This window comes from Vigna angularis, chromosome 5 (genome assembly GCF_016808095.1).
Source record: "Vigna angularis cultivar LongXiaoDou No.4 chromosome 5, ASM1680809v1, whole genome shotgun sequence".
Lineage (NCBI taxonomy): Eukaryota > Viridiplantae > Streptophyta > Magnoliopsida > Fabales > Fabaceae > Vigna > Vigna angularis.
The window spans coordinates 27165135-27177740 of record NC_068974.1 but is presented as its reverse complement, the minus strand read 5'-3'; the positions used below and the strand labels follow the sequence as shown (position 1 = coordinate 27177740).

Here is a 12606-nt window from a genome sequence, read left to right as displayed (position 1 = left end):
GTTAAAAAAATATGGTAAAGAATTATTAGTGAAAGTTTTTACAAACTATGTTTGATTTTATAAGAAAAAGAATAATAAATAAATAAGTTTAATTACGTCTTTAATTCTCATTTTCGTAGTTCATATTTTTATACTCTTAATTTTGAAACCCTGATTTTAATTTAGTATAGTTACATTTTTAATGATATTTTAAAATCACCAGCTAGATATAGGTAAATAAAAATCCTCAAAAACCTTTAATTGAAAAAAAAAATAAAAAAAAATATAGCTATTGCAAGAGTTAGGGAAACCACATGCCATTTTTTTCCCTAAACAAAGAGATGTCACTTTTTTGATAGAGAAAAAAACCAAAAAAATATTTCAAATGTTACCTTTAAAGTTGAATTAAAAGCAAATAACATTTTCTTATGTTGTGAGCTAAACTCATTTTCCTAACTCCCACTATACTCTTTTATTTTCTCTCAACATACATTTCTCTGAAATAGTGGCGTAACTTTTAGTATAGATTCACATACTTTTAATTAGGAAATAAAAGGACGAAAAAGAGAGAATAATAAAATGTAATTATTTGTTTTTATAATGCATGCATATAAATTTCATTCTCCTTCACACTTTTTTTCGATTATCTTTTTGTTTTCCACGTAAAAATGTAAATTAAAAACAAAATAATATGAAATGTTGCATTATTGTCCATTTGTGATAGAAAAGACTTAGAGTTATGCTAACCCAGACACCTGGCCGTATTAGAAAGCACTTCTTCCTACCCATTAGAAATCTTTTTCAAAATATATTTAATATGTAAAAGGTTATTTTTATGTTAAAATAATTAAATAAACTCTATCCGTTTAACCAAAGAATTTTATAGTTTTAATTTTTTTTCCTGACAAAATTAATAGACCTTCTGTATTAATGAGTTTACTTTCATTTCAATCGGAAAAAAATTCTATATTAAGAGTTTAGTTTCATTCATTTTGAAAAAAAAAAGGTGCAAATTTGACCCAACTCAAATTTTTATAACATTAAAGTGTAGAAAGGTTAGAACATGTATCATAAGCATAATTATTGAAAGATTAATTTGATTAATGGGTAACAAGATTAGATGCTTCCTACAGTGACAATTCAAAATGATAAGAAATCTAATAAAGGAATGACAATAAAGATATTTGCATTGCTTAAAATCTATAAACTCTAATATCGAAAAAGAGCAAAAAATAATGTATTCGTATAAATATAATTTAAACTTTTTTAACTAACCATGAATTATTATTCTTATAGTAAGAAATTTAAGAGGAATTACATTATATAGAAATAGAAATGAACAAAATAAAAAAAATACAAGTAATTTTATAAATTTATTATTTTAAGTTGAAACTACTATCTCCATATCTTATATAAGTTTATGATTTTTTAACATTAAATATATGATGAAGATTATCTACGTTAAGTTATAATTTAATTATGTTATTTGAGCTAATTCATATATTATAAATTATAACTTTTGACTTGGGTCCAATAATTAAATGTAAATATATATATATATATATATATATATATATATATATATATATATATATATATATATATATTTAGGATTCCTATCCCTGCAGCTTCCTGTTGAGAGTTTAAAACAAAACTCATAATTGTTTTAACTGTTTTACTGTTACAGTTAGACATTCTTTCATTTGCTGATATATACATTACTCTGTAATTTCATTTGGTTGACTAATGAGAAATACAATACACTCGTTTCTCTCCTTCTTGGCCCCTCTGTCAAATTCTCTGCATAATATTGTAGCCTTGCTATCTTGGAATAACAGTGGTATTCAGAGCTGAAGGTTCGGTCCAAGAAGAATAGAAGAAAAAAAGTGTTGTGATGGCCGGATTAATTCATAGCAACCTCCCGATATTTTATGGCAAGGATTATGATGATTGGTGCGTAGAGATGGAGGCTATCCTTAGGTTTCAAGAAGTCGACGAGGTGGTAAAGAAAGGACTTCAAGAACCTTTGAAAGGTGATACTGAAGAAGCGAAGAAGCTAAGAAGCTGTACAAAGAAAATAGACGACTGCGAAGAAGTTGTACAAAGAAAATAGGCGACTTGATTGCAAGGCAAGAATGCTACTACACCAATGTATTTCTCCTACGATTTTTCAAAAAGTGTCGAAAGCCACCACGGCCAAAGAAGTATGGGATATTCTGCAAGATGGGTATGGAAACTCCGACAAGGTGAAAAAGATTCGTTTGCAGTCTCTACAGCGGCAGTACGAGCTTCTCTGCATGAGGGAACAAGAGACGGTGGTCGAGTATATTGGTAGAATTCAAGTTGTAGTTAATGTCATGAGAGCATGCGACAAAATTGTGAAGTATAAAAAGATCGTTGAAAAAATACTCCAAACTTTGACCCCGCAGTATGACCACATTGTGGTTGCTATAGAGGAATGCAAGGATCTGGAAGTGATGAAAGTGGAGGAGTTGCAGAATTCACTCGAAGCACACGAGTAAAGATTGATTGAGAGGAAGAACGTAGAAAAGACCGTGACACAAGGAACGAGTCAGGAATTACAAGGAAGAAGTAAACAAAACTTCAAGAATCGTGGTAGAGGTAGAGGGAGATCGCGTGATGGACGTAACGGAGGAAGAAACATAAAACCCTCAGATCAAAATGGTGAAGAAAATGGAGATGAGCAGAAGGAAGGAAGCAACAAAGGGGGTAGACACTCAAGAGGAAGAGGAAAAGGAAGAAAAGGGTTTGAAAAAAGAAATATACAGTGTTATACCTGCAACAAGTTTGGGCACTATTCTTCAGAGTGCTGGCACAACGAATCTTCCAAGAAGGTCAAGAATGATGAAGCAACTAATTTGGCGCAAGACGCTTGCGATTCATAATCGGATCATGTAGTGTTGATGGGCGTTTCAGATAAAATTGAAGGGACATCTGCAGAACGATAGTGGGAGACGGGTGTTGCTATAAGATTGATTACGTGCTGCAACCAGAAGCATCACGTCATGCAGAAACGCGTAAGAGTTACACCGAACATGCGTCGCACTCAAAGGACGTGAGCCATGCAACGAAGGTTAAAGAGGTTGAACGTGTGATGCTGTCAAGCGAACACAATCACGTTGAGAACGATACGTGTTGGTATTTAGACACTAGGTGCTCTAATCACATGAACAGAAGAAGAGAGTGGCTTGTAAATCTTGATCCAAGAAAGAAGAGCAATGTGAGATTTGCGGATGATAGCACTGTGACGGCAGAAGGAGTTGGTAGAGTGTTGATTGTGACACCCGGGCACTGACGAGGGCGGGGAGTGATCGCCGGTGCAAGAGGCATGAAGTGCAAGGGGCACAAACAAAGAGCGGCTCCTGGCAGGCTTCCAGTGGAAGGGACACATGGATGAATCGAACATACACCAGAATGAAAGGGATCTAGAGACTGTATAGATATGGGATTATACGGTTGAAGGATAGCTTAAAGAGATTGATTTGGCTACTCGTATCACCAAAATACATTTGCTTTTCGGTAGCCTAACCCATAAGAACTTCATGGTTAAGCGTGCTTAGCCTAGAGTAATTTAGGGATGGGTGACCTTCTGGGAAGTTTTCCCAGAAAGTGTGCGAGTGAGGACAAAGCACATTGGAAAGCCTCGTGTTGACGTGTGGGGGCAGTCAATATTCCCTGTAAGTTGCTCGTACGTTCCAACGATGTAGGTTTTCATCCAACTGGCGCATACAAATTATATAGCCCAAAGAAGAATGAGATAGTGATCAACAAAGACGTTTTGATAGACGAAGCAGCCACATTTAATTGGATGGAAACAGAGACAAGTCCAATCTGTAGAGGTGTTGTGTCTAATTGGCTGGAGGAGAAGAGATCTGATGAGGTTGAAGAGGTAGCAGCTGGTATGGAAGTAAACAATAGGAGATCTCAAAGAGCTAGATTTCCTTCAACGAGGCTTGTAGATCATGAGGTGTTCATGGATAATGAGATTACAGAATGAGGTGATCTTGTTCATTCTGCACTCTTGGCTGATGCTGAGACACTTACATGGAAGCAAGCTATCAACATGAAAGATTGGAAAGAAGCAATGATGGAGGAATTGAGAGCGATAGAGAAGAACAAAACATGGGAAATGATGGAACTGGAGTTGACTTCACTGATGTGTTTGCGCCAGTTGCAAGACTGGAGACAGTGAGACTTGTTGCTGCTATTGCGAATCTAAAAGGATGGGAGATATGCCAAATGGACGTGAAATCAACTTTCTTGAATGGCCCTTTAGAAGAAGAATTATATGTGAGGCAGCCACCTGGATTTGAGAAGAAAGGTGAGGAGTGGAAAGTGTATAAGCTAAACAAAGCTTTGTATGGGCTGAGACAGGCACCCCGAGCTTGGAACACTCACATGAACTCTTGGCTCATTAAATTTGGATTCCAGAAGTGCACGGTTGAGTTTGGGATCTATGTGAAACAAGTTGAATAACAAGGTGTTCTACTGATCTGTTTGTATGTAGACGACCTACTTGTAACAGGAAGCACAGCAGAAGCTATCGAAGGATTTAAGACAAGAATGAAAGGAGATTTTGAAATGACTGATCTTGGTAGTCTGGGTTATTTCCTTGGGCTAGAATTTTTGCGAACCTCTGATGGAATGCTTGTGCATCAGAGAAGATATATTAGTGAAATCTTGAAGAGATTTGGCATGGAAGGCTGCAACAGCGCGAACGTACCAGTGATGGCCAATACCAAGCTGTCTATCCAAGCTGACGACAAGAAGGTTGATGCTACCTTGTTTAAGCAGATTGTAGGATCACTCAGGTATGTGTGCAATAGCAAACCAAATATTAGTTATGGTGTTGGGCTGGTAAGTAGATTCATGAGTGATCCCAGAAAATCTCATCTCTCCACTACCAAACATATACTGCGTTATCTAAAAGGAACAACTGACTTTGGTCTTTACTTTCCCAAGAAGATTGACGAAATAAATGGGGTGTTAAAAGCTTGGAGTGATTCGGATTGGTGTGGGGATCAAATGGATAGAAAGAGCACATTTGGCTATGTATTCAAGTATATGGGAGCGTCGATTTACTGGTGTTCGAAGAAGCAGAGTGTTGTAGCACTCTCATCATGCGAAGCTGAGTATATTGCTTCAGCCGAGACCGCATGTCAGTGTGCTTGGCTAGAGACAATTTTGGATGAGTTGAAGATTGAATGTTGTAAGCCAATCCAACTATAGATAGACAACAGATCAGCTATCGACCTATCTAAAAATCCCATCTCACACGGTAGAAGCAAACATATAGAGACCAAGTTTCATTATTTGAGAGAACAAGTTGGAAGAAGAAGACTAGAACTGGTGTACTGTCCCATAGAAGATCAAATTGCAGACATCTTCACCAAAGCTCTAAGGCACAGCAGATTCGAGAAGCTTAGAGACTGTCTCGGAATTAAATCTATAAGGAGTTTTGTTTTAGAGGGGTGTGTTGAGAGTTTAAAACAAAACTCATAACTTTCTTAATTGTTTTACTGTTATAGTTAGACATTCTTTCATTTGCTGATATATACATTACTGTGTAATTTCATTTGGTTGACTAATGAGAAATACAATACACTCGTTTCTCTCCCTCTTGGCCCCTCTGTCAAATTCTCTGCATAATATTGTAGCCTTGCTATCTTGGAACAACACTTCCAAGCTAATTGTAAAACTAGCAAAGTCTCAGTGTTTCAACATCAAAATGATATATAAATCGTTTAGACTCATCATCCATGTGACCAATGAGATATGAAAGGCATTTATTAACAGATTCTAGATGCAAGTGTGAATTGTCTTCAACAAAAAAAGGCAGGATCTTTTGGTTAATCTCAATCCAACTACACCCTGGATTCTTCTTTAACCTAAGTTCCTTCATCTTTGATCTCACCTTCCGTACCTCATCCCATTTATGCGCAGAAGCATACATATTTGACAAGAGAATGTAGGCTGATGAATCATCGGGATCCTTATCAATAAGAACTCTAGCAATTTCAGCTCCTAGATCAATATTTTTGTGCAAACGGCATGCAGAAACTAATGCGTTTAGCAACCTAACATCATCCCTGATTTCATGGTTTCTATGTAGAATCTCGTATGCTTCATGCAATCTTCCAGCACGTCCAAGAAGATCAATCAAGCATGAATAATGTTCAACTCCAGGTTTAATGCCATAAACATTCATCATTTGATTGAAGTAATGGCATCCCTCGTCAATCAACCCAGCATGGCCACAAGCGGATAATATAGCAAGAAAAGAAACCCTATCAGGTTTTACCTTGGATTGCAGCATTTCAGTAAAAAGCTCCAAAGCTTCATAGGCCTGACCATGGGATCCATAAGCCGTAATCATTGAAGTCCAGAGCACAAGATCTCTTTCTGGCAAACATTTGAAAACACTGAATGCTTCATCTACTGCGCCACACTTTGCATACATATCCAGGAGAGCTCCCATAACCACTTCATTGTTGTCCAATTTTTTCTCCATGATCAGATTATGAATCTCTTTACCTTTGTCTAGTGCTGCTAGTTGAGAACAAGCTGCTAAAACACTGGTACAAGTAATAGCATCTGGCTCAACATAAGATTTTCTCATTTCACTAAACAGGGCAAGGGCTTCAAAATGTTTTCCTTCAGTCACATATCCAGAAATCATGATATTCCAATAAACTACCTTGGACTTTGGTATTGATTTAAAGATGTTTTCGGCTAACCCTACCCTTCCACATTTAAAGTATAGATCCATAAGTGAGCCAATAATAAAAACATCAGGTTGTATTATGTTTCGTATTATATATCCATGTACAAACTTTCCCTCTAGTAGTCGAGCAGAATGTGAACAAACCATTATTAAACTACATAAAGTAGTCAAAGTTGGCTTGACTCCTTCGTTGTACATCCTCTTTAAAAGGCGAATGCATGATATGCTGTCACCTCTCAAACCATATCCATTAATCAAGGAATTCCAAGCAACAACAGTCTTTTTAGGCATCTGCTCAAAAATCTCGAGAGCCTCTTCAAGGTGACCACATCTTCCATACATGTTAACAAGAGCAGAGGTAATGAAACTGTCCAGCAGAGACCCACTATTAACCAACTGCTTGTGAATTTCCATTCCCCTGTTCAAATCCAAAAGTCTGGCACACGAGGAAATAGCAGTTGTGATTGTAACTGAATCAGGTTCAAATTCAAATTTCCTCATCAGGCTAAAATACCGTAGGGCTTCTTTGAAGTTTCCACTTTGGTAATAACAAGAAATTACGGTATTCCAGCATGCCACGTCCTTCTCAGGCATTTCATTGAACAGCCATATGGCTTTCTCAAATGCATTGCATTTTGCATACATTCCCACAAGAGAGCTTCCAACAACAATGTCCATCATTAAACCAGTTTTTATCAAGCATGTATGGATCATTTTTCCCAACAGAAACCTACACAACCCCCCACAAGCCTTAATAACACTAGGGTAAGTATAACTATCAGGTTTCAGGTAAGGGTAATGTAACAACTTCTCAAAAAGCTTTAGGGCTTCCACATACATGTAATTCTTAGTGTAACCAGCCATCAGGCCATTCCACAAGGATATCTCACATGGGTTTTTCATGGTATCAAGAACGCACTTTGCATGATCATACAAATGGAAATAAAGATATAGGTTAATCAGATTCTTGGATAAATATATATCATTTTGCAATCCCAATGTTACAGCTTTCTGATGAATGAGCTTGCCTTGCTTCAGTGACTTTGAATTCTTACAAGTTCTCAAAAGGGATAGCAGTTTTCTAGTGTCCATTCAGCAATTACCAAGAGAGACACTACACAAAAACCATAATCATCAATCTAAAGCATGGCAACAAAACAAATAATAACAACAGCACAAATACAAAAGGGTGGCAGAATCAATAGTGGAGAGCACACCAGCTTATAAATAGTTGAAGGCGCAAAAGATGAGGTGGAATATAGGCAAAGTCATGAAGGTACAAAACCTGCTAAAAGCTTGAACCTTTTGATTAAAGTCATTTTCATTCATTGTAACTGAAAAAGGGTTCAGCCCCACTTTTCCAGAATTGGGATTCAATTAGAAATATACAAGTTTTTGAGTTGGAGATTTAGAAACTGGTTGTGAAAGCAAGATTGTGAAATGCTAGATTTGGTTTCTGCTGCAATTTTTCCTCCATGCTTTAAATGTGTTATTATAACAATTATAGTCATTGGCGTCAACATTGGTTCCGCCTTGAGTGATGGTAAAATTCAATGCCCTTTTCAAAGATTTTTTTACAGGAAGGTTTAATTCCTCTAAAGTGAGAAGTTGAGGTTACATTGTAAATTTTGCTGGAGATCCCACAAAGAAATGGCTAAATAATAGTATATAAATGAAGGCATATACCACCTTATTAAGCCAGCTCTACAGGGTTGACTTAAAATCTTCTAAGTGGATACCATAGTCAATCCTAGAAAGGTTTGTGGACCCTGTTTATGTTGCTATCGGACCCTATTGAACTATCCACAAATATCTAATCCTGAACCATCCACAAATATCACAAATATCTAGTCTTCACATAATCTTAAATGGTATTTTGATTCAAAAACAGCAATGAATTTGGATAAATACTAAAGTAAAATGAACTCGTCATTACCGTAATAAGGTCACTTTGATAAGAAATTTTTGAGAGAAAACTGGACGTGCACTGTGGAGCACATTCTTCTGGAAGCAAATCAAAGTTGGTTGCCAAGCAAAATTAAGTGTAAAGAGCAGGATGTGTTATGTTTAGTGGTTTTTCGTGTGTGTCTCTTACTGAATTATATACAAGATTACAAGCAGATGTTTAGGGCGTTTTATTCCTTACGGAGCTGTCTAGTTTTGCTCTTTTAATGATTAAATGTGAGGAAAGGAAATGGAGGACCAACCTGGACAGCAACCATTGGTTTTATGGCGTCACGGTGGTGGCTGGTGCTCCGTGATGATGACCGGAGACGGCGGCACAGTAACAACTGGTATGGCGTTAGAGGGAGGAGGCGGCGTCCTGAAAGAAATTAACAGAGGTGTAGAAAGGGACTCTGCAACACAAGTTTTTGATGTTTTGGTTGCATCAAAGAGAAAAAAAGAATTAAGAAGATATAAGTTGAGGTTGAGGTTGAGAAATAAAATTAATTACATAATGGTATTCGAAAACCAATCAACCAAATTTTAAAACCAAAGAACTATTAATTATCTAAAACCAAACTTCTTTATATTGAGTTTAGTTTTGTTCAAAATGTAGTTGTTATTGTTTTCAAAATATATATACACTATTATTTGTCCTCGAGCATATTTTTAATAATATTTAATATTTGATAAAAAAACATTTTATAAAATTAATTAAATTTATATACTATATTTTAAATTAAAATAATAATAATTACAATAAATAAATGATAAAAAATCATTAAAAAATTATATATAGATATACTTATACGTATATATTAATTCAAATTACATTAAAAAAATTTAGGAATCAATTTGATTATAAATGCAATGTGTTGAAAATAAATAAATAATTTATATAAAAAAATTATATAATAATTATAATAAATACTTCAACATTTATTTATAATAATAAATTTAAATTTTTAAATAAATTTTGTAAGAGCTTAAATGTGGTATTAACAATATGTCCTAGTCATGTTTTTGTGGTTTGTAAAAGTAGATAGAGTTCATTTCACTGCAAAAGTCGTTCTAAGTCTTTTAGAACAGTTTGAGCTTCTTTTAGGTGAGGGAAGTTAAATACCATTATTTTCAAATTCTAATATGATTAGAATTGTGAATGTATGTTTGATGGTCTCTCATTGATTTAAATTACTAATTTTAATTGATGGAATTACTCCTAAAATCTATTTTTGAGTTTTATGATGATATGTTGTTTGCCACCTTTGAATTGGTCTATAATTAGTAGTATGCTATAGGAATTTTTTGTTGGAACTATTAGTTGAAAGTGTGGTTATGTTTGTCTGTTTGAAATGGATGAAATTGAAGTCTTAGTTAGTTGAAAATATATACATATATCTTCTTTTTAGGCCTTGTATTTGGGCCAAAAACATTGTTTAATGTTGATTAAGTCGCTTAGCACAAACTAGAGAAGATTAACACCACTTTTGAGCCTTGAAGCTTGATTAACGCCTCATTTGGACTTGGAAGAATGAAGAAAATTTTCTTGGGCAACCACTTAAGGGTAGTCTCAAAATTCCTAGATTTGTTTCTCTCCGGAGCATTAGTGCTCTCTCACATACCGCTCTTCTCCCTTACTCTCTCTGGTTTTAAATTTACAAAAAAGGAAAAGGAAGGAACGAGAAAGGAGAAGGAAAGTAGAAAAAAAAAAGTGACTAGAGAATAAGAGAAAAGAAGAAATCATCCCTTCTCATTTTTTTTATTCCCTAAAAACTGATGAAAAAAATATAATAAAAAAACACATAAACAAAAAAATAAACCAGTTTTGATCTCGGTTGGTTTCTAACTCAAAAGCTCTTTTTCAATTGGTACATTTTAGCAAAGTGTACTGAGTTTTAGTAGATAAAAATACCCTCATATATTATGAATTCTAAGTTTTAAGGTCAAGAGTATTTAAATAATTTTCATTCACAAAAAAAAAAAGAAAAAATAAAAGAAACCCTCCAACCTTTACTCACTCCTCTTTCATCCCTCGTTCCTCTCAACCATTTTTCTCACTCTAACATTTTCTCTATTATCCCTACAGTAGCCCCAACTGAAAAAAATCAGAAACACTCACATAACCCTAATCCACCGTCCTCACTTACCAAATTTGTCTATCTCTCATCTTCATCCTCTATCTCACCCACACAGTAACCCGCGACACCGCAATTTGTTGCTCTTGCTCTGTTCGTTCATTTGTTTTCCACTTTAATAACAAAATAATTGATGATGTTGATGTTGATTTTTTGATTGGAGGGTTGTGTTATACTTTTTCCCCTCTGATTGTTATTAAATTTCGTTTTTAAATTTTATAATTAGTAGTTTATCTTCAAGGAGATTTGATATTTTGATTATTAAGTTTTCTGAAAATATTTTCCAGAAGAGAAAAACCCTTTTGTGGGAAGGGGATTTCGGAAGGGGTAAGTCATTGTCTAGAAAATGGATTGCTAAAGTCAACTCTTAAAAATAATTCTAAAAACATATTTTTCATTGAAAACAATATTTTGAAATATACTTTTCACCTTCCTACATATAATCAACGTAAAAATACAGCAAAAAATGAAGCACGTGCACAACTTACTAAATGATTTAACAAGAACAAATTATTGAAGAGAGTTATGAACAAAGAAAATTGTTGTTGTTGACTCTGTCCCCTTATTCAGAAAAGAGACCATTACTTGTTCCCTTTCGAATGTTTCTTGATAAGCATATTTTCATTTCATTTTTGTAAAAAGAATAAAAATATTCTAACAAATTACACATATTCTAGCTTTGAGCATATTGCAGAATATTGAGTAGTTTCAAAGAAGAATTGCATTGATATACCAACTAATTAAAAATCAACCAGAAATTAGTAAACTAGTCCTAATGAACCTGTTAGCTCTACTTTTCAAAGTAAATCACATAATGTAAGTTTATTTTAAACAATTCACATCTCCTACTTGTTTAGTCAATATAAACATGATGTTGTCATTCTGATTTATCATTTGCCATAGAAGTGAAATTAAGAAAAAAAAAACGCATTGAAATTCAAATTGGAATTTAAACTACGCTCATAGTTTAACTTCTACTCCTTTCATTTCGTGATTTTATCAAAATTGGTATTAAGAAACTAAATGTTTTGCAACTATTATGGGTTGATGCTAACGTCTTTTCGTGAGGGTTTTCTTGTTTTTCTTTTAGTTTTGAAATTACTGAAATTATTGTAGACTTTAGTTCTTTACAAATTTAATAACAATCAGAAGAGAAAAGATATAACACAGCCCTCCAATAAAAAATCAACATCAACATCATTAATTACTTTGTTATTAAAGTGTAAAACAAATGAATGAACAGAGCAAAAACAACAAATTGCGGTGTCGCGGGTTGCTGTGTGTAGGTGAGAGAGAGGATGTAGATGAAAGAGAAACAAATTGTATAAGTGAAGAATGTGGATTAGGGTTAGGTTAGTGTTTCTGATTTCTTCAGTTGGAGCTACTATAGAGATGACATAAAGAAAGTTGAAGTGAGAGAGATGAAAGAAAAAGAATTGAGACGAATGAGGTATGAGAGAGAGGTGAGTAAAGGTTTGGGGTTTCTCGTTTTTTTTTTAGTTTCAAGAATAGAAATTATTCAAATACCCTATATGACGATATTTTTTATCTAATAAAATCCAGTACACTTTACTAAAATGTGAAAAAAGAGCTTAGCAAACCTACATATATATATATATATATATATATATATATATATATATATATATGGGGTTTGCTAACCCGCGTACGCCTGTTTTTCAGTTGGTACGTTTTAGCAATGTGTACCGGATTTTAGTAGACAAAAATATCCTTATATATCATGGATTCTAAGTTTTAAAGTTAAGGATATTTTAATAATTTTCATTCTCAAAACTAAAAAAA

The 12606-nt window shown here is 34.3% G+C and overlaps 1 protein-coding gene across 2 annotated transcripts; it reads right to left on the bottom strand.

The window, feature by feature from the left end:
• Positions 1-5592: 5592 nt before the first annotated feature.
• On the bottom strand, positions 5593-9167 carry LOC108339650 (pentatricopeptide repeat-containing protein At5g27110). 2 transcript variants are annotated; one of them, XM_052878373.1, is made up of 2 exons: positions 8932-9167; positions 5593-8728 (listed from the first exon to the last, which is right to left on the bottom strand). In XM_052878373.1, exon 2 carries the CDS (start codon positions 7814-7816, stop codon positions 5699-5701), a length of 2118 nt encoding a protein of 705 aa, XP_052734333.1. In that variant the 5' UTR covers positions 7817-8728; positions 8932-9167; the 3' UTR covers positions 5593-5698. The 2 variants fall into 2 exon arrangements, with proteins under 2 accessions (XP_052734333.1, XP_017432317.2); XM_017576828.2 differs by having other exon boundaries at positions 5593-7838; positions 8932-9166.
• Positions 9168-12606: the final 3439 nt, after the last annotated feature.

Excerpts from the sequence above, each read along its gene's own strand:
- LOC108339650 (XM_052878373.1), bottom strand. The coding sequence starts at position 7,816 with ATGGACACTAGAAAACTGCTATCCCTTTTGAGAACTTGTAAGAATTCA.